Below are 25,740 nucleotides of genomic sequence, written 5' to 3'. Positions count from 1 at the left end.
ATAAAATGTTGCTGAAATACTTATACCAGGTCTAGAGTGGGTATGAAAGTTGTTAGTCGAGACAAACCAGTGGGGAATTGACTTAAAACATGCACAGTAGGCCCTGACACAAGAGGAGTCTCCGGGCTTTTATCTGTTACTGGGCTTTAGATTTTACATGTGTGCCAACACCAGAGCCATTGTATAATACAGTATGGACATAAAGGTAAAAAGGAAAGGAAAGCAATTGATGCATTCACTTCAGTCTTTATTTGTCATAGAGGCTTTGTTGTTTATTGGAAATCAAGATCAAACTGAAAAGAGCATAGAATAGGTACAGTACACACAAAATGTGTTAGATTCACAGACAAGACATGAAGTTATGGAGGAAAATATGGAAGAAAGCAAGAAACTCCAGGGCTCAAAAGGGACTATTTGTAAAGCAATATTGTTTACAAGGTTTCAGACATGCATATTTATTGATTAGGCATAAGATTAAGACCACGGCAGACAGGTTAAACTCCAAAGGAACAATAGTTTACCCAGTCATATAATCATCACTATTTGCCTCCAGTGCTTAGTTACATATGCTGTATCCAACACATCAACTTTGAAGATAAAATATTAACTGGGCAGCTGATCTATTCCACCCACCTACAGGTGCCATGATGCAGAGAGAATCACTCACTTCACCGTGGAGTGGTCTAAACATTATGTCTCATCAATGTTCATCATTCGCTGTCAATACAGAAAGGGCTATTTTCTAACTAAAAAGGCGCTGCCAACTTCCTCCTCTTCTGTGGAGCTTCTTCAGGCATCTTTGCTGATCCCGAGCCTCGTCTCCTCTCCTTCCAGCAGCTTCCTGTAGGTAGCGATCTCCGCGTCCAGCTTGAGCTTTATGTGCAGGAGTTCCTGGTAGTCTTGCAGGTACTTGGTCATCTCCAGCTTAGTCTCGCAGAGTTGGGTTTCCAGTTGGGCGATGACGCTTTCGAACCCGGACACTTTCTCCAGATGGGCAACTTCCATGTCTTCGAGTTGTTGCTCCAGGGCCGCGTTTCTAGCTCTTAACCCGTCGATTTGGTTTTGCAGATCCGTGATTTGGTTTTGGAAAACGCTAATCTCTTCTTTTATGGACTTCATGTGGTCTTCGTGCTTGCCCGCATGCTCCTTTAGAGTGTCGAATTTGCTTTTGTACCACTTTTCGGCCTCCTGGACATTTCTTGCAGCAACTGTTTCGATCTCAGCTCTCATGTTTCGCAGATAGGCAGCCAAATCTGGTCTATCGCCATCGAGATCGGCTGAAATTTTGGAATCCTCAATTTGTTTCATAAGATCGGCTACCTCCTCGTCATGCAGCTTCTTCAAGAACTCAATCTCGGCCACCAGCTGCTCAATGCTCTTCTCCAGTTCGGCCTTTTGCAGAGTTGCGTTGTCCACATCTTGGCGAAACTCTCGCAAAATCATTTCTGCTTCTTCCTTTAGTGCAAGCTCCTCTTCAAGTTTCAACTGCCAAACTTCAACTTCCTCCTCCAAGTAGCCCCTTTCAATATCAGCAGCTCCTTTCTCGTTGGTCAAAGTTTCAATCAAGTCACGCACCTCTTTGAATTTCAGCTCGTACTCTTCGCCGATGTTGGACGGGCCTCCTTTGTAGCGGCCTTGGAGGGCAGCTAGCTCGGCCTGGAGAGAAGCATTTCTCTGTTCAAGAGCTTGCACTTTCTCGATGTATCCGGCAAACTTGACATTGAGTTCTTGCATCTCTTCTTTCTCGTTGGCATGATGTTGGTGAATTTCAGTGTCCAATTCAACAGCAGCACCACGGAAACCAGAGCGCCCGCGGCTGTCATAGGAAGACCCACGGCATCTTGAAGGAGATGGGCTTTGCACACGGACCCTGCTGCCCGAACTGCTAACCTGCAAGCTCTTCTGGGAATAGGAGGCAGCTCTCATGGTGGCAACAGCAGCAAGTAAGTCTGGGTTTTCTGAGCTGAAGTTACTTGCCTAGGAGACAGGTTGAGACTGTTCCATGCTTTAACGCAGAGTTTTTATTGCCTGGTGAAGAATCTCCCACACAGCCTTGAAAGTGGCGCTTAGCTCAAACATATTTCAAAAGTGGACTATGACAGACACTTCATGGACCGTGGCTGTATATTAGATAGCGCTGTACTGCGAGTGGCCGGGCCACTGTAGTACACTCCCTGGTCTCGGCGCTTAGATGTGAAATAGTGATCAGATCATGTATGAATTGTTACTCTCTAGATGCATGGAGAAAAGCAGTAAGGATGGGTAGGACTGCGGTCAACAATACCACAACACTGATTTGTTCTTTCAGCTTAGTGTGGCTTTTCTTTTCTTTTCTTTTTTTATGTATGGCTTTTGAGACTCTGTAATGTTACTCTTACAGCAATAAAACATGTTCTTTAAAACACAGCTTGAAGGTAAATTAATGTTAAGTACAAACCTAAAACGTTTTGATTACATTTTACAAAATTTGGCAGGTACAATGTAATGTTCTATGCAACAATGTGTAATAACATGTACCTACGTGTTACATACATGATGGAACAATGTGTATTTGTAGTTTGGAGGTACATAATGTAATAAGACATAAGACCCTAACTCTCACTTTAAAGGGGCTAGATGCAAGTTAGCCATTTTATACTCACTACTGCCACCACAGGTCATACGTGTAACTGCACCTTCTATATTAAGCTCGTGCATGACGGCACTTCGGACCCGAATTAACACCTTTTTGAGCGACAGTGCAGGATTTTAGAGGCAGTTGTGGTGAACAGGTCTGGGCTCATTCTACACCTTGGGACATTGTTGGAACATGTACGGGGAGGAAAATACTTAATTTTAACATTTTGAAACTCTGTATAGTCCCTTTAAGCCCTAAATGTCTTTCTACAATATGCACCCCCAAAGTACAAATACACATTATTCCATTGTATATGTACTACATTAGGTAGTTATTACACATGGTTACGTAGAAGATAACATAGTTCTAAATTTAGTTTGGCGCAATGTATCAAGTTAGTGTAAAATAAAGTGTAAACAACTTTTTCATTCATTGTGTGGTACACATTTGACATATAAAACTATTTGTTTGCGAAAAATCCCCAAATCATATTTTAAGAAATAGTAGGCCTACACAATCACCAATACTTGACATATCACAACCTTTTAGAAAAATGTGATCAACATTTCCTAAAGAGAGAAAATGGACACAACAAAAAGCTTAATTAATCCTGCTCCGAAAGGTTTTGACCTTGTGTAAAACACTGTATGTTACAAGACAGGATTTTTTAAGAGAAGCTAAACATTGTTTAAAGTGTGAAGGGTGCCACTCACTTTGACGTATTGTCCCGCGAAGTCAGTGACCTCTGGAGTGAAGCAGCCTGAGGCATCGACGGGGCAGATCGGGGCCTGGTCCTTCTGGATGATGTTGTAGTCAGTGCAAACCCTGTAATCGTCCTGTTGGAGAGACACAGCAAAACACCATTTAAACTAAAACATAGCATTAGGTTTTTTCAGGACAGAAATTGGTCTCAGTTGTTACATTACCATTATTTGGCTCTTGTTCGCAGATTAAGTCCACATTAGGAATTTTGTTTGGCAATGATTGTTTAGTCTCTCACCCTCACAAACATGCTTTTCCTACCAGTGTCAGCAATAGCGGAGTGTCTGACGTTGTATTGTAACATCAGACACAGACAGATATAAGGCCTACGGTGTCAGTCCAGAGAAACAGAGGGTTGTATCTGGAAGGCCATCAGTGGTAAAATAATTCTGTCAGATATGAGGAACGGACCATATGCAGTGCCATGTTTAATCTAATACAGGGTTTCTCAAACTTCTCAAGTAGCATCTTGGGAAAAAGTGGCTCTCTGAATATCACTAGCTCTCAAATAGGTCAATAATAGGTCAATAATAAAACTGCCTCCATTTCGAACAATGACGAGAACAAGTTTTATACATACAGCAGTAACCCATGTCATCTCTATATTGTACTGTTTAAGCGCCACCTGTGCCAATTGCAACAGTGCCAGTTGCAATTTCAATTTGATTGCAATTAACTACTGGGCACCACTGCGTGTGAAGCACTGATCTAAAGCTGGTGGCACGAGTGACTCATTTGAATTGTTTGGTGATGCTGTGCATGATTCCAGTGGCATGCCGCAGTGGTACGTGAAAATCCCAGCCGTGTAAATGTATTCTGTTCTGTCAGAGCTGAGACGGATGGACAACAGGGTCAGCTCACAGACCGTCATGACAACATTAAATCTGTGACGTCCAGGTCAGGGCCACTGTGCTCACTGTAGATCTTCTTCAGATGTGTTTGCACAACACACTGTGACTGTTTAGAGCACTTCGGGTGAGATCGATGTTGAGGAACATATTGGGAAATACTTCTTTCTACAGTTTGAACACGAACTTAAGCATGACGTCACTGTGTAGGTTTCTTCCAGGTAGTCTAGTTTCCCCTACCACTACAAATATGTACAATAGGATCCTTTTGGAACAAGAATTACCCTCATCTTAAAGCAGTACTAAGTAACTCGTGCACCCTAGAGGCCATAAGCGCCACTGCAGGTGTCGTAGCATGCTGCGTTTTTTAACTTATTAATTGTTTGTGAGAGAAAATACTACGCTGACAGAAAAGACAAAGGGAGAGAGGGATATTGTATATCCAATTACACAATGGAAATTTTTTTTCACTCAAACTTGGCTGTAAATACTGTTTTAAGTGGAGCTAGCCCACAGCTAGCTTTGCCCGTTAGCCTGTTAGCATGTTCTTCATGATTCTATTAGTGTGTATTGGTGCTCCAACCCGGTGGCAGTCCAGTTGTAAGCATGGTTTTCTGGCCAGAGACACCAGGGGGAGATGATGGATTACCCCTCAATCATCCTATTAACACTTGTATTACCCCCAGAGGGACTACGAACAGGATTAAGGTAAACAAGTTACTTAGCACTGCTTTAAAGGGACTTTCCTGGTTAAATAAATAACAAAAAAAAACACTATTGTTATTTTTCCCATCTTTACTCAGACAGGCAGATGTCCTTTCAAAAGAAGTAGATTTTTAGACATTTGTGGATGGACATTTATACTGGTACCACAGACTGTGGGGAAAAAGCAACTACTACTTGAATGTAAGTTGTGTCGTTAAAGTCTTGCTACAGTGAAGTAACTCATCAATAAATTATGTATTTCTGTAATCCTGCATATTTAGCCTGTCTCCTTTCCCAGAATTCACTCCATGAAGCTCCTCCATGCTTATAAAAAACATACATCACGATCAAACTCTTGGGGATATTTTCTAGACAGATACATTAGCCCAAGTAATACTACAAGAAATACCTAGGCCAGGAGTCTTAAGTAGTTTAAAATACATGAATAGTATATAGGATAGGACCTTTAAAATGTAACTGAGCAGCAATTCATATGCAACAAGAGGACAGTAAATCCTAAAGAAGGTACAGGACCTGCTGCTGCCTTTAGCCTCAGAGTCACAGCTGCCCTTGACAAGGACATCAGTGCTATTACCAAGGACCCACAAGCGCCTGCAGAGCACATTTATCACAGGAGAGCATTAACATTTTTATAGTTCGAACTGCATTAACAAGAGTTCTGGCCAGCTCAGATCTACTGTAAAACTTGATGCCTGGCAAAGCAATGATGATTCTTATGAAGAAGTTAAGATGTTCTTATTTTGTGTCCATATGTGGGAACATGTGTTTAAATGACTCTCCTTTTGTAATATACTCATAGTGATTTCCTTCTCCCCTCTATTACTCAACCAAGAAATGTACTTATTTTTTGTTTGTTTTTGGCTTGGATTTATAACAGATGCTCTTCCCAATAACCAGTTAATCCAATGAAGGAGTAACAAAAGGAGTATGCTAGCTGGTTACGTACAGCTCCAAAATATGGCGCCTGGTGGACCACTCCTGTGCCCTCCTCCTCTTTGACGTAGTTGTCCAGCACAATCTGGAACGCTCCCTTCTCTGCACACTAGAGAACCAGAAAAAAAAATCAGGAATTAGAAAGATTCAATGAGAGGCAACACCAAACAATTCAGTGATTTAGTTAGAAAGACTTGAAGTATTTAATAGAAAAGCGGCAAAAGAACAGTCAACAAACCTTGGCAAAGTACTGGAACAGAGGCTTGTACTTCTTCCCTTTTAACACTTTACCTGGAAATCTAAGAAGAAACAAGAAAAGAGGGAACAAACAAGTCTAGTTATTTATAAAACCTGCTTATCCGGTCGCCTCCAAAAACATCTGCCAATCTTACAGTGGAACAAATTGAGTGCCCTTTATGGCCAAATCATTCTGTTTTTTATGCAAGCGCTAAATTTGGCCAAAATGTTTCCATTAACCCGTTTTAGAAAAGCCTATTTGTCCAAAAAAGTAAATATGGGCGACATTTTGCAATGGCCATGATAACATTTTTGTGTCCCTTTTGAAGTAATTTTAGAGTTTCTGCTTTTGTTCCAACTCAACCTTGTTTAGTTCCAGGACCTAAAAACCTTTCTTTAACTAAACTAAAGACCTTTTTATGGGACCTGCTATAGAACTATATTAAAGTCAAACACACACACTTGCTCTGTGACAGGACATAAAATGTGTTATAAAATATCCTGATATGATGAAATAAACAGCCATTTTGGGTTTGGTGTTTTTATTTTCGAACAACGAACATTTTAGGCTACAGGGGAATTTTTTTTTAATTTATCCATCCATCCATTTTCTTACACTTTATCCGGGCCAGGGTAGCAGAGGCAGCAGTCTGAACAAAGATGCCCAGACTTCCCTATCCACGCACGCACACTTCCTTCATGTCTCTGAGCTGGCCTGGTGCCGCCTCGGGATCCCCCCAGAACAGCTCAGAGACATGGTCCCTCCAGCGTGTCCTGGGTGTCCTGGGTCTTCCCGGGGGCTAGGGTTGTGCCGATGGACGATATCAGCGAGCCACCATCATGATGCCACGCCCCTTCCTGTCAGAAACAAGCACTGGTCTCCTGTAGGCTTTGTAAACCTACAAACTTTGCAGGGATTTCACTGTAAATTAAATCACGGATGTAACTAATATGCACGCTAGTGTCAGTACCTGCCAGAAGCCATGATGTGTTAGCCGTAATTATTAAAGTAAAGACGCAGCGCTGCTCTATTTCTGACGCGCGGAGCTCTCTCTCTCTCTCTGCAGCTCAGATTTTAACAGCGTGTGGTTTTGCTTTGCTTTGCTGCGTACGGAAACTTAAACCATTTTAAAATGACGAGATGGCTCTCACATCGGAGCTAGCTGAGCGTGCGGATTATTCTCACGAAGGACCGAGAGAGGAGAGAGAAAGAGGCGGTGCAGGAGGTACAAGGTTACGAGCACACGGACCGGGCGGCGCATGGAGCGGCTTCAAAAATGTAAGCTACGACGCAAACTTCTAAATATTGTCCCGTTCACCCACTGTTTCTAAAGCATTACGCCAAAACTGAGCAAATGCAAATAATAAGCTCCGATTTACATTTGTATTAGTGTGATAAGAGCCTTGGAGTTCACGCTCTGAATAAGTCGTTCTCCTCTCAGACTTTACGCACGAGTTTTAACACATTTCTTTTGCAAAAGTCGTGTTCCGTGACTCTGTTCAAATCATGTTTAGTTTAGATCAATTGATCCTGCAATCTCACATTTTCCTAGCATACATAGTAATATGCAGCATATATATAGGCTATGTAAATGTAAATGCTTCTAAAGAAATGAACGATATCAACAGGGCAACTTGTTACGGCAGCATAACCATGAGGCTCTGAGATGTTCTGAACTAAAAGAAAACTGGAAAAGAAGCACCCACCATGTTGGTGCATGTGATGGTGCATTCACAGATGACACACACAATATTAAAACACAGCCAGCCAGGGGACCTTGGGAAGAGAAATACATCTAAACTTTCCTGACATCCTTGATCCTCATTTCCAAAAGGCTGTTTTGCAAGAGGATAAACATCTTAGGAAGAGGTGAAATGTCAGGTGGACATTTTTTTATTCATTTATTTATACATCTATATATTTATTTATACTGCAACTGATTTTTTAGGAAATAAATGAACAAACTGCTAAGCACAACTAGACTATTATGTTAAAATGGTAATGGTAATAAAATAGTACTTATGTAAAATGACGACTTGCCAAATTAATATAACTTTAGATTTACATTTACTTTTAATTTCAGTAAAAAAGCCGATGTAGAGGAGAAGAAGATCTTTATTTATATAGCGCCTTTCACAGACATATAGTCACAAAGCGCTTTACATGAGACAGTTGTACATTCACTCCATACTCGGTGGTGGAAAGCTACGTTTGTAGCTTCAGTTTCCCCTGGGGGAGACTGTCAGAGGCGCTTTCGCGACTACACACGTCTGCGCCAACAGACCCTCTGACCACCACCATTCAATCACTCACACACATCATTCATCCTGGCCTATTGTGCATGTTTTTAGTGGTAGGGGAAACCGGAGTGCCCGGAGGAAACCTACGCAGACACGGGGAGAACATGCAAACTCCACACAGAAAGGCCCCGTGCAGGTGGGAATCGAACCCGGACCTTCTAGCTGTGAAGCAAGAGCACTAACCACTGCGCTACCGTGCCGCCGATTGTAGAGAAGGACACCATTGTAGAGAAGCAGCCTTCAGAAGATGAACCTTCGCCTGCAAAGAAAGGACCGAGCTCTTGGAGATCTATTTGAACAGGCATTTTCTCCTCAGAAAGGCCAGGACTCCTATGTTTCCAATTCATCAAACAGAGACTCAATTAAAAGGCTTATTCTAATATTTTAACGCTTTAGTCATCCAACATAATAAAAACATACATTTAGTATACTTTAAAAAAAAAGCCTTTTATGTATCAGGATACGCATCTCATTGGGGGCTCTGTATTGGGATACATGCATGTTGGGACACTTATTGTATTATGGGCCCCGTGTCAAGATACGCATCACATCCTAAGGTTGTTGGCAATACCCAAGCAAGCCCTACCAGCCACCCTGCAAAGGCAACCCATTTCAACCGTCTGTGTCTGCAATCTAGTCCTGTCACTACCCAGATCTCATGACCATAGGTAAGGGTAGAAACGTAGATCGACAAGCAAATGAAGAGCTTTTCCCCCGGACTCCGCTTCCTCCTCACCACAACAGTCCGATACAGCGACTGCATGACTGCAGACATCGCACCAATCCATCTATTGATCCCACGCTCCATCCATCTCTCACTCATAAACAAGACCTCGAGACAATTGAACTCCTCCACTTGAGGCAAGGACTCTCTACCGACCTTGAGAGGGCAAGGCACCTTTTTCCCATGGAGAACCATGACCTGATTTTGAGTGGACTATTTGGGCAAGCTCCCTTGACCCTTCAAGCACCCAATGAACAGAGCTGGTCCAGTGTTCCGCGAACAGGACGAAAACCACACAGTTCCTCCTGAATCCGGGATTCGACAATCGGCCGAATCCTCCTCTCCAGCATCCTGGAGTAGACCTTAGCGTGGGGGCTGAGGAGCATGATCCCTCTTTAGTTTACTGCCCCCCTTCTTGAATAGAGGGAGCACCGCCCCTGTCTGCCAATCCAGGAGTTGAATAGCTTCAGCTTGGCATCCAGAATGATACCCCTCTGTATATTTGATACACAGGGATATCAGTCTGGATCTGTGCAATCGGATTCATTTATTTACAGTCACATGTTGTTCGCAAGCAGCGGCACTCTTAGGACACCGAAGTCTCCTCAATAACAATCTACAGACGTGCACAGGAGAGGCGAGAGCTTTTTTCCAATCGGCGGTAAACGACAAAAAACACATCGACAGTACATACGTTTGTATGTTTCGCTCTGTAAATGTAGTTAACGACTCTGACCAAACTCAATCGCTGATATAGCAGTGAGTCTGGATTTTTCCAGGTAAGGAGTTGAAGACCCTGCTGCCTCTGTCAGCTCTGTCCACCAGAAGTTCCCAACTCACCACCAGGTGGTGGTCAGTGGATCAGTGCTCTGTCCCCCTCTCCACCCGAGGGTCCAAGGCCGGAGATCAGATGACACAACTTTAAAGTCGATCATCGACCTCCGGCCTCCTGGTGTCATGTGCACTTATGGACACATCTCTCCAACCCGAAGGAGCAACCCTCTCGTTCATTGGGGTGAACTCAAACACGTGGCGGGTAAGCTGGGGGCTACAAGCAGGGCAACACCAGCCTGCTGCCTCTCCCTATGGCAATGCCAGAAAAGTGGAGCATCCAGCCTCTATCCAGGAGTTGGGTTCCAGAAGCAATGGAGAACCCACAGGAGGCCTGGCCCATATTGTTTGTTTGGGCTGAGCCTGGCCAGGTCCTGTGTGCAAAGGCCCGACCACCAGGCGCTCGCATAACTCCAGGCCTGGTTCCAGGGTGGGTCTGAAGAAAGCACTCTCAAATCGTATTTTACTCTCACTGTAAATTAAAGATCTGTAAAGTTTGTTGATGTTCGGATCCTCCTGTGGTTTGACAACTTGCTAAAGCATAGATTGCACATGATGAAAAACACAGATCGACAAGGAGTTCGAAATGGGCCAAACATTTTTTTATATAATTGTGAGGAAAAATGTAAAATGTGATATGGTTTGGAAGTGGATGGTGATAGCTGATATTCCTTTTATTCCAGTCAATTCACAATTCATTCAAAACAGTTATTGCCTTTTCTTCATATCATGCAGCCCTAAACGACGAATAGTACAACTTTGAGGACAAATACAGCCTTGCAATCCTGAATCTCAATTTAAATAGCCCACTGTTGGCAACAGAGTTCACCATTAATTAGACTAAAAAGGCTTGTATCCTGTGAATGGGAACTCTGTCTTTATACCAAAAGAGATTTGAGGATTTATTAAAACCTTCTTCAAACTTCACATTTCTTGGCAGCTAATGTTTTGTCCAACACAAGGATGAATGGCTCAAGCCTGAGAGTATTTTCAAAGCTTACATACTTTACACGACTGCTACTCTCTGCAATGTATTTTTATTGCGTTTCTTTCTATGTTTGGGCTTTTTGCGCTGGTATTGTCCACTGAGCCGGGAAATTAGGGAGGTGATTTGCTTCTGTTGTGTGGGTAAAAAAAAAAAAGGCATTGCCAAGAAATCCCACCCGTAACTTCCAGTCTCCGACGCTGTAGGACAGGCTACAATGCGGATAGATGCTGGTAATAAAACGAAGTGATGGGTGCGCTTGAAAAGTTTTTTAAAGATTGGGCCAACTTTTGAGCACACTATAAATGTTCAGGACAGGGCAGTAGTTACAGTGAAGCAATGGTACATCACTCCAGTGTCATCGATGTTAAGCTATAGCTTGACATGTTAACTGCTCACCTTTAACAGAATCCCAGGCTTTTCATAGCATATCTGTAAATGTCTAAACTGCAGGGCTAGCGGGTTAAAAACAGACCACAATTCTCTGAAGGCAGTGTATTTAATTGGTTTGCAAAGGATATTGAACTTCCCATAATTACAGCTATTGTTTTCCAAAACAGACTTACGGGGACCCCTGGGGTATGCAAATACTTAGAATTATTTTACAAAAAAACACATGAAACCAACTATTGTCCGTTTACTAAATGATAGGAGTTGTAGCTGATCACGGCCTATGAACCACTCTTTCACTATGTCAGCCTGATGAATCCTGGCATTGTCATCTTGGAATATGCCAGAGCCATCAGGGAGGAAGAAATCCATTGATGGAATAAACTCCCCGTTCTACTCCCTCAAAGTCAATGTAAATAGGCCGGAATTAGCACACCAGCTTATTTTCATCCATTTTACTAAGGTAGGTATGCGGACATTTCACTAACAACGTGTACAGTAGTTACAATGAACCCGTCTCAGAGGATAATCAGAGGAGTACTCACTTGTCCAGAAGAGTGTATTCGTTTTCTGCCTTAAATAAAGCGCCGAGTCTGGCCTCCATCATGATGTAGGTCTTGTCAGTGGCATTATCTGGGGAGGGAGGGGGGGGGAATAGTGTTGAGTAATTTGCTTAAAGGGACTATACAGAGTTTAAACATTTTTAAATTAAGTGTTTTACTCCCCCTACAAGTTTCAACAATGAGCCCAGACCTGTTCACCACAACTGCCTCTAAAATCCTGCACTGCCACTAACTCAAAAAGGTGTTAATTCGGGTGCAAAGTGCCGTCATGCACGAGCCTAATATAGAAGCTGCAGTTACACGTGTGACCTGAGGTGGCAGTAGTGAGTATAAAATGGCTAACTTGCATCTAGCCCCTTTAAGGTAAGGCTGCAACTTTATTTTAGAGTTAAAAAAGTCAGTCAGTGTTTCCGCTTTCGTGGGACAGAAGTTGCAGTAATGGCGGACTACAGTTATGCCTGTTCTGTTCTCTCCATCTTTGTTTGATTATACCTCATTATGAAAACATATTAAGCATAATGCCTCCAAATTTATGGAGGACCGTGGCTGCCAAAACTATAAATATATACATAAATAAATAAATAAATAAATAAATTTATAAAAGATAAAATTTGCAAAGAAATGCGTGCAATTATGAGAATAAGTGCATTTATTTCTGTATTTATTTATTTATATATTTATTTATTTCTGTATTTATTTATTTATTTACATATTTATTTATTTTTGTATTTATTTATACATTTATTTCTGTATTTCTCTATTTATTTCTCTATTTCTGTATTTATTTTTGTATTTATTTATTTATTTATATATTTATTTATTTATCTATTTATTTATTTATTTCTCTATTTATTTATTTATTTTTGTATGTATTTATTTATTTCTCTATTTATTTATTTCTCTATTTATTTTTTTATTTATGCATTTATTTATTTATTTCTGTATTTATTTATTTATTTCTGTATTTATTTATTTATTTCTGTATTTATTTATTTATTTCTGTATTTATTTATTTATTTCTGTATTTATTTCTGTATTTATTTCTGTATTTCTCTTAATGAGATGCAAATCATGGGGTGGGTCGGGATGCCTCTGCTGTAAGCTCATTGGTCAATCTTTTTCCTTGCTCCAGAGCTTGTCCAGCATAGACGGCCATGTTGAGATCACTGTGTTCTCGCTATAGCCATGTCAGAACGAAAAAGAAAAAAAAAGCATTCTTCCATATGCAGCAATTGCATTGTGTGTGTGTTTTTTAAACAAATAAGTAAATTATCCTTTGCTCTGGGTCGCTGAACAGCCTCCATTTTGGAGTGGTGAACGGTTGCATGTTGGACCTCAAGCATAGCTAGTTGGGGACTGCTGTGCTATGTTCTAATGAGCTGAGAAGACTGGCGGACAGGAGAATCTGTAGTGTTGACTATATTATTTTCCGTTTGGATCAGTTACGTAAAGTCCCGTCGCCAGACGTCAGTCTTAAGGCGGCATTAGTAGCCTATTACAATAAAGAACATATTTTTCGGTATTCGCGTAGCCCTGGCGCACACTGATCATTACATTAAACTTAATCAACAGCAAATATGACCAGACCAACCACAGCTGTAACATCAGTCCTCGTGGCGGAAACGTCAGTAGGCCTACATGCATTAAATGCCGCCGGTCCTCTCTCTCCGTGAGGGGGAAATAGTTAGGTTACTTGTTGTGGAGTTTGGGCTGGTCTAATCGGGCAGAAAGCGCGAAAGTAACACTGTGCAAATGAGTGATCTTTGCCCAATTTGTAGTGGTTATACAGCAGTTCTGCAGGCCTTCTCGTGGTTATACGGTGCATGTCTGCGTATCACGTAGTCTACTACACCACATCTGTGTCGGGGGGGCGGGCATGGCCCCGTATGGCCAGCCCATAGCGACGGGTATAACCGCTAGAAAACATGCAGGATGGCCGGATAACCACGACAAACCGGGCCAAGATACGTATCACTCATGTGCGAAGTGTTACTTTGCGCTTTCAATCGGTTTAATACACCGCACGCGACGAGCTCTCGCGCAAAGTGCGTACATGTACATTACAGGCGTGCGCTGAGAAGCGCCATGCTGTCAAGATGCGTGTGCCCACTACAAACCACTACAAATTGGGCAAAGATCACTCAATTGCACAGTGTTACTTTCGCGCTTTCTGCCCGATTAGACCAGCCCAAACTCCACAACAAGTAGCCTAACTATTTCCTCCTCTAGCACGGAGGCGGCATTTCATCCCTCTCTCTCTTTCTCTGGCACGGTTCCTTCCAAGCTGCGCTCGTGCGCAATTGCGCACGGCTCCCGTGTTGTCTGGGCACAAAATAAAATATAGGTGATATGATAGAGGGGCATCAACGATCATCCTCCGCCCCGAGAGTCCACGATGCTCGTGAGAGGCAAAGGCAGTGACAGGTGCTCGTGTGTGTTTTACTACAAAGCGCTGAAGTCCGCCGAAAAGTCCCCGCGTTCGAAGTGTGCGTTTTACACTCAGACACTGGAGCTTTAGTGAAGGCTGAGAGAGACTGACAAGTGGACGCGGCCACAGCACTGACCGAGCCATATTCATGGTACAAACGGTGGCGCGAGTGTGGGGGTGTGTGTGGGGGGAGTGTGGGGGTGCAGGCGCTCGTTCTACAGCCCCAGAGTCCGGTCGTTTTCCACGCTCAGAAACGTGTTTTCGTTGCATCGGCGCAGTATTCTGCACAGACGCAAGGCCCAGCTCATTCAGCTGCTTTTGAAAAGGACCTCACTCATAAGTTCAAGTCTGAGTAGAAGGATGTGTTGATGAGGAGGCTCAGCTCGGAGAAACGCATGTAGGCCTACTGACGTTTCCGCCACGAGGACTGATGTTACAGCTGTAGTTGGTCTGGTCATATTTGCTGTTGATTAAGTTTAATGTAATGATCAGTGTGCGCCAGGGCTACGCGAATACCGAAAAATATGTTCTTTATTGTAATAGGCTACTAATGCCGCCTTAAGACTGACGTCTGGCGACGGGACTTTACGTAACTGATCCAAACGGAAAATAATATAGTCAACACTACAGATTCTCCTGTCCGCCAGTCTTCTCAGCTCATTAGAACATAGCACAGCAGTCCCCAACTAGCTATGCTTGAGGTCCAACATGCAACCGTTCACCACTCCAAAATGGAGGCTGTTCAGCGACCCAGAGCAAAGGATAATTTACTTATTTGTTTAAAAAACACACACACAATGCAATTGCTGCATATGGAAGAATGCTTTTTTTTTCTTTTTCGTTCTGACATGGCTATAGCGAGAACACAGTGATCTCAACATGGCCGTCTATGCTGGACAAGCTCTGGAGCAAGGAAAAAGATTGACCAATGAGCTTACAGCAGAGGCATCCCGACCCACCCCATGATTTGCATCTCATTAAGAGAAATACAGAAATAAATAAATAAATAAATACAGAAATAAATAAATAAATACAGAAATAAATAAATAAATACAGAAATAAATAAATAAATACAGAAATAAATAAATAAATGCATAAATAAAAAAATAAATAGAGAAATAAATAAATAAATAGAGAAATAAATAAATACATACAAAAATAAATAAATAAATAGAGAAATAAATAAATAAATAGATAAATAAATAAATATATAAATAAATAAATAAATACAAAAATAAATACAGAAATAGAGAAATAAATAGAGAAATACAGAAATAAATGTATAAATAAATATAAAAATAAATAAATAAATATATAAATACAGAAATACAGAAATAAATAAATATATAAATAAATAAATACAGAAATAAATGCACTTATTCTCATAATTGCACGCATTTCTTTGCAAATTTTATCTTTTTTAAATTTATTTATTTATTTATTTATTTATGTATATATTTATAGTTTTGGCAGCCACGGTCCTCCATACAAATTGGTTCTGAATTCATGCAACCTGCCACTCAAAAACAATTCACATGTGACAGGTCAAACTGTTATTTCAATTCCCTTTTTTAATATTAATGGAGTGGTGCCGACTCTTTTTAAGTGCTGTAGTGGCCGATGGGAACGGGAAAGAGGAAGGCGACAAGAAAGGTAGCTAACAAAGGACAGACATTTAGCAGAATAACCAATAAATCCAGAGGCAGTGAGGACTCAGGAGAGAAAGCAAATCGAAAAAAATAAAAAATAAAATCATTAGTATTCTGAGGAGGTCCTCAGTGCAGCACCAGCTTTTAGATAAGGCGTGCTTCAACAGTGCCCCCTGCAGGAGCTAGCGGGGATGTGATTAGTTGGGAGGAAATCTAGGTCATTCTCTCAAATCCCACCAGCTTCTCTCAGAGGGGACCAAAAAAATGCAGCGGGAGGGCAACACCAAAACACTGCAGAGGTCTCCTGAGGCCCAACGAGGACGGACTTTTTTAAATGACCTCATTAGAAAAGTTCACGGCCGTTTTAGACAAAACATGGGAATAGGGAACAAAAATACTGTATGAGCTGTTTATAGACTCAAGGTCAGACAGGATTAACAAGAAAATACAATCAGTAGAAATGAATGACTAAAAATGTATAATGTAGCAACCTTGGTTATTACATACGTTTCAGGGCTGCTAAACTGATGGATTATTTTAATACTTGACTAGACACAATTAAAGTCCGATACAGTAATAGGCAGATATACTGATTGTTAAATTTTGATGAAAATCTCTTTTCTGCATCAAGGTTTTCTCAAGTAAGCTGCCACCGAGAAGAACCGAACTACTGCTGCGCATATACAAGGCCTACATCAGATCTCGATTGGAGTACTGCTCAGTGCTGCTATGTGGTATTGGAAAAACATTGGTGAACTTTTTAGAAAGCCTACAGCGGAGATGTATGCGCATAATTCTTCAGCTGCCATACCGTGCAGAAATAGCACTTGAGCACTATAGAGGCTGGGTTTGATCACACTGCAAACAAGACGTCATTTTGCACTGTCATGTTTTGCATATAAAATGCATCATGGGCTTTCACCCAAAGCTTTGGACCAACACCGTCACACACAAAAGGTTCTACCTTACAATGTGCGCCGACCAAACTATGTGTTGCCTGATGGGGCGCTGCCTGTGGCGGGTGTAGTGCGGAGGTCGTGCTTTGTTTTGGCTGCACAAATGCTTAACATCCTGGACTATGGTTGTGTCACTCAGCCTGGGTCTATGGAGGAATTTAAGAAGTACCTGACAAGCAATTTCAGAAACAGTGAATTTTCCATTTTCTTATGGCCATGGAATCCAAATTTGTAGTTTAACACTTGTTTGCTTTATTGTATTTTTTGTACTTAAGAAATGTATATTTTTTAATTTAAAAAAAAGTAGCATACCTTACTTGGAAAAAACATGAAAGCGCAAATGTTTGACAAATCAAAGAATAATTGCCGACTTATTAACGACTTGTTGCGGCTCTAGACTATTATGGGTCCCCAAAATATTTTTGAATTAGTTTAACAAACAATACAAAAGGGAATTTTGGGGTTGTCCTATATGCGAACAGTATTCATGCGTGAGATGTGAGCTTATAAAAGTGGGTGTGTTGTGGTTAAATTACCGATCTATCACAGCCTCATTCACTGAACTAGTTGTTCTTGAAAAATGACATTTTAAGACTGGGTTTATTCCAAGGCATAAACCGCCAGTGTCACAGCTGTTAGACACACCTAGTTTCTAAAATCTAAATAGGTTTTAGCGTGTGAAACACTGCCTTTTAGCTCAGATTAGCTCAGTCAAAAGCGCACTATAAATTCCTTCTAAAACACACCTCACCTTGTCGTTGCTTTTACATAATCTTATATCAATATCTTTAACTTAGCTGTTTGTAAACTTTGTAGCTGTGGACGGTAAAGAACTGCAGATGTGCTTTATAAATACATTTAACATTGACATGAATTTGAAAAGGCTTAAGGATTAAACTCAAAACCTTGAAGTTGAGATGGAGACACTGACCACACTGTGACCATGAAAGAAGTGACCATTTTACAGAGAAAATAAGCCACAATTAGAGCAGATTTTTCTTTTTGGACATCACAGTCCCAATCAAGAGTTTTAAGACTGTCAGCACCAATAACGGACTTCAGTTGGGTCGAGGATCATCCAGTGTCTTCACGGACAGCTAACCGGATTCTCCAGCTCAGTGCTGGAGACATTTCTTTGTTCCATAACCCTCAGGATCTTTTAAGAAATTCAAAATGACTGTCTTACTGCGTCCCGCCTCAGCAGCGATGGCGCTCTGCGAGAGGCCCTGCTTATGCAGCTCAACAACTCAACCACGTACAAAACATGAACGTTTATTTGCCTTTGCCATCACGACGATATGACAGTGTGAATACCTGACAGAAAATGACACTGCATCCACATTTTTGTCCATTTTGGCCTTTTAAAGGCATGGGGTCCTAAACTTTTGATCAGCTGCAAAAACAGCCTTTTCAGTTTCATTGATGTTTTTAATATAGGGTTTACTCCATTTTTACTCCTATTTCTTCTTCTTAAATATTGAAGTTCTACTTGGAACCTTGTTAAGCTCCAACCATGGAAAATGTGAATTTTACCTAACCTTAACCTTTTGATGCACATCATATGCATGTTCACACAGAATAAGTTGTGTTTTATCACAAAACGTACTAGACTCTTTTCTTTGCTCTTACCTTTGACCTTGACGTAAAGGTACTCCGGGTTGACACAGAGCGCCAAGTTACTGGGGAGGGTCCAGGGAGTGGTCGTCCAAGCGATCAGAGAAACCCCCTCATTCTCCAGAAGAGGGAAGTTCACAATCACAGAGGGGTCTTGGACATCCTAGGGAGGATTCAAAATAATCAAAATCATGCTTCCTTTGGGTTCATTTAGTAGTTCTGTTCTGTTGTTGTTTTCTTTTACATTTTTTCAAATGTTGAGGTAACATAAGGTATAATAGCAGATTACAATGAGAGTGAGCACATTGGTTCAGAGTAACAAACCTTATAGTTTTGATTAGCCTCGAAGTTGGACAGAGGGGTGTTGCAGGCCGTGGAGAAGGGCATGACTTTGACCCCTCGATAAACCAGACCCTTGTCATACAGCTGCTTGAACACCCACCTGAGGGGGGGCACAGTCAAATTTAACAAGACATTTTTCATTTTTAGACTTCTAATATCAGATAGACTCTGAGCAAGAACCCTAACAACAATACTTTTGGTCATTATTAATAACATTATTGAGGAAAGTGCGACAAATGTATGACAAGAAATGTAATTAACCTGAATTACATCTCGCAAATGTCTGAATTACTTTATCACGACTACCTATAAATATAATGCAAGGCGAAACAGCTAATATAACTACAATGTTATCTGTAATTGCTTTAAAACCGTGAAGTATTATAATAATGGTCTCCAAACAAACCTCACATAAAACCATTTTGGTTGCAAAAATCGAAGTAAAAACCACAGTCTCACCATACGGTCTCCATGAACCATGGGTACAAGGTCTTGTAATCATTCTTGAAGTCAATCCATCTGCCCATTCTTTTCACTGACGTCTAAACATAAATCAAACGATATTAATATTATATCTAAAACGACTCTCATATTTCATTTACATTGATAAACATTTGAAGCCCTTACCTCCCATTCGTTGGAATATCTCATGACGATGTTTCTGCACTGTTTGTTGTATTCAGCAATTCCCATTTTGGCCACATCTTCAGGCCCTTTGATTCCCAGAGTCTTATCAATCTCATACTCCTACAAGTCCATAACAAAGATGCTTTTCATTATTATATGTCAAAATATTAACTGTGAACTATTTCAAAGGACACATTATGATCTATTCCTTTGGACACCTTTGCACTGGTAATTCATTTGTGACAGAATATAGCTTTGTAGTGGAGACAATTTAAGTGCTGAAATTACTTGTTGCTGAAACTGTATGGACTTTTACAGCTGGTTTACATTGTTTAAAAAAGAAATGAAAAACAATTGTTTCGGCTGGTTTAGAAGAATGATTTCCTCCATCATAACATTTCGCCACAGTAATATTTACCACTGGCAGGCCATGACAGTCCCAGCCAAAGCGGCGGTCCACGTGGAAGCCGCTTTGATGAGCGAACCTGGTCACAATGTCTTTGATGGTTCCAGCCAAAATGTGGCCATAGTGAGGCAGGCCAGTCGCAAAAGGAGGACCATCATAGAAGGTATATCTGTAAACAACAACAACAACAACAACAACATGGGTCATTACAAGTCCACTCAACAAAGCTTGACTAATGTCTTCTCTTCCCTGACAGGTGAGATATTTACCTAGGTCTGTTCTTGGACTGTTTAAGACACTCATAGAAACAGTCTTTGTCCTTCCAAAACTGCAGGATCTTTTCCTCCTCAGAGGTAAAACTGATCGTCTCAGGAACTGGTTCCACCATGGCCTCTGCGTGTAAATAGTGCAGATTAGACATGCTGTGCGGTATGAAATCTATTACAAAGAAGGGGAGGGTGACACAGCAACCAATGATAATCAAACTCCAGACAGTAAGGACGGTTTATGCATCCGGTATGAACTTGTATGCATTCTGCTCTGGTTTTTGTATGAAACACAATTACATAAAGTTAATTAGTCAGTTAATTACATAAACTTTCAACAAGCAGGACACATCTTCTACATGGTTAGGAGTCGGGAAAGACCGAACGGGATGAGCAGTATAACCTGACATTTCTATTGAAAAACTATAAAGGTCAAGTCAACACAACAAATCTGTCTGTGTGAGTGTGTCATCCACATGATTCGAAAGTTACTTCCATAAAATGCACTGAAGTTCAGATGCACTACTTCACACTCAGCACTGACCCGGCAGCTGTTGTTAGCAGCTCAAGCTAACCAGGTGTAATAACACAATCATACCCAAACCTCGGTGAGTGCAGAGACTTTACAAGTTAGCGCGAGTTTTCCTGCAGTGGTGAACTAACGTCAGGTTAGGTGTGATAACTGTAATCTGTTCAAATTCGCTCTTTAGTTTCAATGGAAGTACTCACATGTTGCCGACTGCACAGGAATGATGCAAACTGCAGTCAGCGTTGGCGGAAGTGACGCAATCACGTACTTTACGCTTTTTAGGCGTAAAAATAAAAATCAGTGCATGATTTTAATTTGTCAAGATCAAGACATCGATCTTTAAAGCCACACTGCGTAGGATTTTCACTTATAAATAAAATTGAAATACTAGCATTTATTTTATGATAGATCATTTCATCATTGGAAAAACACCTCATAAATGAACAAACATGTGTTTTTGCTGTGAGTGGCTCAGCTCTCCAAAGACATGACTGTATCTTTACCGGGAGTGGGTACGTCTCCAGCTCGTCTCCATGGAGATGTGATTAAAGTCAGTAGAATTTGATATTAAAATAGGTTAGATCCTCATCCAAAACCATTCTTTGATTATTCTCTGCAGTTAGAGCATTCCATGTATTGAGCTGGTCAATAGGAGCATGTTGTGCACTGATAACAGTATAGTCCAAAATGTTACGCAGTGTCCTTTTAAAGATCGAGAGTTCATTTTCTAATGTTACTGTAGTTGTGCAGACTTGAGTGGCTCACAGAAAGATCAATTGTGATCATTGATTATAGACAACTCAATAAGCATTTTTCACGCAGCATTCTTGAAAATGTACTCATAAAGACAGCGCAAGTAGTGAAGGCGTTTCATTTATTTAAAAAAGAAAAAAATCATATATCTGAACAAGGCTAGGTCAGAACTACAAAAACTGACCAGCTTAGTTGGTTCAGTTTGCACAATTCTGATTAAACCTATTTCATGTCATAGGAAGTACAGAGAATGGCGACTCCTATATTTTAGCATGCCTCATTTAAGGCAATTCTCCATCCATCCATCCATTTTCTTCCGCTTTATCCGGGGCCGGGTCGCGGGGGCAGCAGTCTCAGCAGAGATGCCCAAACTTCCCGATCCACACACACCTCCTCCAGCTGTTCTGGGGGGACCCCGAGGCGACACCAGGCCAGCTCGGAGACATAGTCCCACCACCGTGTCCTGGGTCTTCCACGAGGCCTTGTCCCACTAGGACATGCCTGGAACACCTCCCGTGGGAGGCGACCAGGAGGCATCCGGAACAGATGCCCGAGCCACCTCAGCTGGCTCCTTTCGACGTGAAGGAGCAGCGACTCTACTCCGAGCTCCTCCCGGGTAGCTGAGCTCCTCACCCGATCTCGAAGGGTGCGCCCAGCCACCCTGCGAAGGAAACTCATTTCGGCCGCTTGTATTCGCGATCTTGTCCTTTCGGTCATGACCCAAATCTCATGACCATAGGTGAGGGTGGGAACGTAGATCGATCGGTAAATCGAGAGCTTTGCCCCGACTCAGCTCCCTCTTCACCACGACAGACCGATACAGCGACCGCATCACTGCTGACGCCGCACCGATCCGTCTGTCCATCTCACGCTCCTTCCGTCCCTCACTCGTGAACAAGACCCCGAGATACTTGAACTCCTCCACTTGAGGCAAGGACTCCCCACCGACCTGAAGAGGGGAAGCCACCTTTTTCCGGTGGAGAACCATGGCCTCGGATTTGGAGGTGCTGATCCTCATCCCGGCCGCTACACACTCTGCTGCAAACCGCCCCAGAGCAGCTGAAGGTCCTGGTTCTTTAAGGCAATTCTGCCTAACAAAATACTGCATACATTTTTCCATAAAGATATTTTTTTGTAAAATTCATGCACATTTTATTTATTAAATATGTATTTAAGTATACGGAGAATGCAGACATTAGTAGAAGACTGCATGCAGTGCATCTGATAAAACCTTGAAGACTGCATGCAGTGCACCTGATAAAACCTTTATCTGGAACCATTATGCTGATTAGCATTTGGAGTTTAATCAATTGAGAATTAATTGAATTAATAGCAATGTTCACTCTAATTGTTTGTAAACAAAAAACAATCAGGACCAGATCAAAATATCAAACAAACAAAACATTTGTTAACAAAGCATAAGTTTATTAACACAGGGGTGAAGAACAGTTTATTTCGGGGCGACAGCGGGCTCCTTCCTCTGAGCCACCTTCATGCCCTTCTTGTTATGCTTCTTGGCAAAACGCATGTTCCGCAGGAACTTAGGATCCACCTGTAAACAGGACAAAATGGGTAAACGTTCAGTTTCAACACATGACAAGAGAAAAAAAAATGAGCTGATTGGCCTCTAGCATGATAGGTAATCGAGGGTAAGCAGATAGCATTTCATTATGACAGCAGCACAGCAATAGAGCCAAATACGTGGTAAGTCTGCTTTATTATTTGACTGTGGAGAGTCTCAGCTGCCTGGTCACTACTTGTAAATGGCTTTAGGTAAATTCATACAAAATGTCCAAATACAGGTTTTTTTTCTTGCCGCATGAAGCCAAAATCCCACCTAACCCAAAGGGTTTGAAAGGATAGGTTAACACCAAGAAAGGTCATATCCTTGTTATATCCAGCCCATTGGGAAACACCATACATGGGCGTGGATCGGTCCAGTGCAGTCACAAAACACCAGACTAAACTTCAGACTGCACAGAACAAAGCTGCAAGACTGGCTCTGGGCTATTCATTTGACTGGAGACAGAGCTCCGCTGATCTTCATGCGCATCTCTTGAAAATTAGAGTCTGATGTTCAGTTATAACAAAGTTCAGGACTGAGATGTCATACCGCTAAGCATCATGGGATTTGCAGCAACAATTAACTAATTGAGATTTTTTAAAGGTAAAATACTGGAGCTATTGTTCACACAACACTTGGACACTTACAGTGCGTTAGATGTATACAGCAGTTACTCCACAGCTAACAGTTTCACAGCTTTTTAATCCACTTTTTGGAATATTTTTAGCTTATGTTAGTGGCTGTTTGCATACATTTTCCATAGACTAACACGGCAGATCTCTATGGCCTCTAACAGTGGATTTTCCCAAACTCTTGAAGTGGAACAGACTGCCACCATCTCCCACCAAAGCTTCAGCAAATGCTACTTTTGAGACATTTTTGAAAAGTGTATAAGCTTTCTAGGTATTTGCAGGACCCGATAAGGGTCCGATGTTTTGTTCAAAGGAATTTGTGACATGTTAGCTCAACATGCATTGTAATTATTTATGAACTTTATATTTGAATTGTATAAAGGGAGAGTAGCTGTTACAACCATACTGAGTCACAATATGGGACGCAACCACACTATGCCATGTCAATCATGTGCTGATTGGGTTCGACAGGCAACACATGACATGAAAATGGCAACTTCCAGCAACACCATTTAACACTTGTCTGCAGAGGATTGAAAGTATTAAAGAAAATCAAACTGAATTTACAGTCAAACATTCCCATAGTGTAATGGACATTTTGTATGTGCAATAAGCGCATGTTTTTGGATGTTAAACTGTGCACATTTTGTACTGTACTGTCATGCATGTTTTGTCATACTCGTATGTTCTGTGTTGGAGGTACATTTTTACCCCATGGGATTGTGGCTGGAAATTAGCACTGAATTACACCCGGCATATTTACAGCACTGGTTTGTCTGTTCATCAATATGCATTGTCCCATTCAAATAAATGAACCAATATAAGTGACAGTGTAGGCGGGCAATTGGCTTAAGACTTCAAGATGCAATTTTGCAAAGCAAATGTGTGCCCACTGAGAAATCTGCTAACAAGGCCTTTCTATGTCGAATTTCACTTCTCCCCAAGCAAAAGTCCACAACGTATTAAACTATTAACCCTGCGGAGGAAAATTGACTATCTTTACAATGACAATATGCAATAACCAGCTAATGAGTAAAATGCCCTTTTACATAGAAACAAGATGCAGGAAGTACCAAGTAGACCATATACAGCTTCTTTATCAAATACATACCCCCTTCAGAGACTCGTAGCGCTGAGAACTGGGCTTCTTGATCCCATTTCTGTGGTGTTTACGGGCTGTAGCGGGAACAAACACACGTTCAGGAAACATGGCCAGGTTCAATATTGCAGGTGAAATGACTGTTGTACTTACCCTGGTTGTGAAACGTGTGATTCTTTGACTTTGCCATTATAGAGACTGGTTAATCTGAAAAATGGTCACAAAAACATAGTTAGCATCGCTTCGTAGCTCCGGATGTGCGTCCGCTTGCCTATGTTTCAGCTAAATAGTGCAGAGAAACGAAAAGGATTGTCGAGCAATCCAACACCAAGTCGAAGTTTTGCAAGAAAACATTGAATGAGCAGGAGAGAGCAAGTAACAGGAGAGAAACTTAAACCGCTGCGTTAGCCTAAAGTAAAACACATTTTAGGGTCTCAAAAGCTTTATTCGCGAATCATATTGTACTGATAATGTAGCGAGGACTTGTCTGTATTAACATATGTGCACCAGTTAAACTATGTATGTTTATAGCCAACGGATTGGTGAAGATTACAAATATCACTAGCCGAAGCTCTGAAATATACCTGCCACACACGTACAGACGTCAACCGGAAGAGGGAGCACAGAGCACCGGAAGAGCTTAAGAGGATTTAGAGGAAAAGAAACATCTCTGATTTTGCTTCAGCGCCTCCTCTTGGTGATTCATTATTTTATTTTGAGTAAAATCGGACACAAGATGTCACTGTTAGTTCATGTATTTGTGAACATATAGTTTGAAAGTTGGCTACTTGATTTCATTAGGTTTTATGAGTATAAGTAGGCCTATAGATAACGTATAGGCTACGTCTTATGGTCAACGTTACAACATTAAAAGTAAAAGTTCCTCAGTTAAATTATTAATGTAGGCTAGGCCACTGAATTTTTGCTCTAGAAAAGTATACAAAGTAGCAAGTATATT

At 41.3% G+C, this 25,740-nt stretch overlaps 3 protein-coding genes across 4 annotated transcripts in view; all 3 read right to left on the bottom strand.

Annotated features, from left to right (window-relative positions):
• Positions 1–20,986, bottom strand: part of iars1 (isoleucyl-tRNA synthetase 1) — a 90,015-nt gene extending 69,029 nt beyond the window's left edge. For both annotated transcript variants that reach the window (XM_079578848.1, XM_079578847.1), the window contains exons 1-11: positions 20,935–20,986; positions 20,209–20,332; positions 19,952–20,108; positions 19,534–19,653; positions 19,366–19,448; positions 18,889–19,006; positions 18,580–18,727; positions 11,900–11,987; positions 6,125–6,185; positions 5,900–5,995; positions 3,331–3,453 (exon numbers count right to left, since the gene is read on the bottom strand). In XM_079578848.1, coding sequence (XP_079434974.1) covers positions 3,331–3,453; positions 5,900–5,995; positions 6,125–6,185; positions 11,900–11,987; positions 18,580–18,727; positions 18,889–19,006; positions 19,366–19,448; positions 19,534–19,653; positions 19,952–20,108; positions 20,209–20,327 — 1,113 coding nt within the window. In that variant the 5' untranslated portion in view covers positions 20,328–20,332; positions 20,935–20,986. The remainder of the gene's footprint in view (positions 1–3,330; positions 3,454–5,899; positions 5,996–6,124; positions 6,186–11,899; positions 11,988–18,579; positions 18,728–18,888; positions 19,007–19,365; positions 19,449–19,533; positions 19,654–19,951; positions 20,109–20,208; positions 20,333–20,934) is intronic.
• rpl29 (ribosomal protein L29) overlaps positions 1–25,436 on the bottom strand; it is a 47,211-nt gene extending 21,775 nt beyond the window's left edge. Inside the window, exons 1-4 of the mRNA XM_079578884.1 lie at positions 25,367–25,436; positions 24,936–24,989; positions 24,795–24,859; positions 22,935–23,039 (exon numbers count right to left, since the gene is read on the bottom strand). Coding sequence (XP_079435010.1) covers positions 22,938–23,039; positions 24,795–24,859; positions 24,936–24,972 — 204 coding nt within the window. The 5' untranslated portion in view covers positions 24,973–24,989; positions 25,367–25,436 and the 3' untranslated portion in view covers positions 22,935–22,937. The remainder of the gene's footprint in view (positions 1–22,934; positions 23,040–24,794; positions 24,860–24,935; positions 24,990–25,366) is intronic.
• On the bottom strand, positions 790–1,926 carry LOC306980206 (vimentin; the record flags this gene model as incomplete). Its single annotated transcript, XM_079579472.1, has 1 exon — positions 790–1,926. The coding sequence occupies one exon, from the start codon at positions 1,924–1,926 to the stop codon at positions 790–792; it is 1,137 nt and encodes a 378-aa protein (XP_079435598.1).
• Positions 25,437–25,740: the final 304 nt, after the last annotated feature.

The sequence above is a fragment of the Gobius niger genome, assembly GCF_951799975.1.
Source record: "Gobius niger genome assembly, chromosome: 20".
Lineage (NCBI taxonomy): Eukaryota > Metazoa > Chordata > Actinopteri > Gobiiformes > Gobiidae > Gobius > Gobius niger.
The sequence above is the reverse complement of the archived record's forward strand: the minus strand, read 5'-3'. Positions and strand labels throughout refer to the sequence as shown.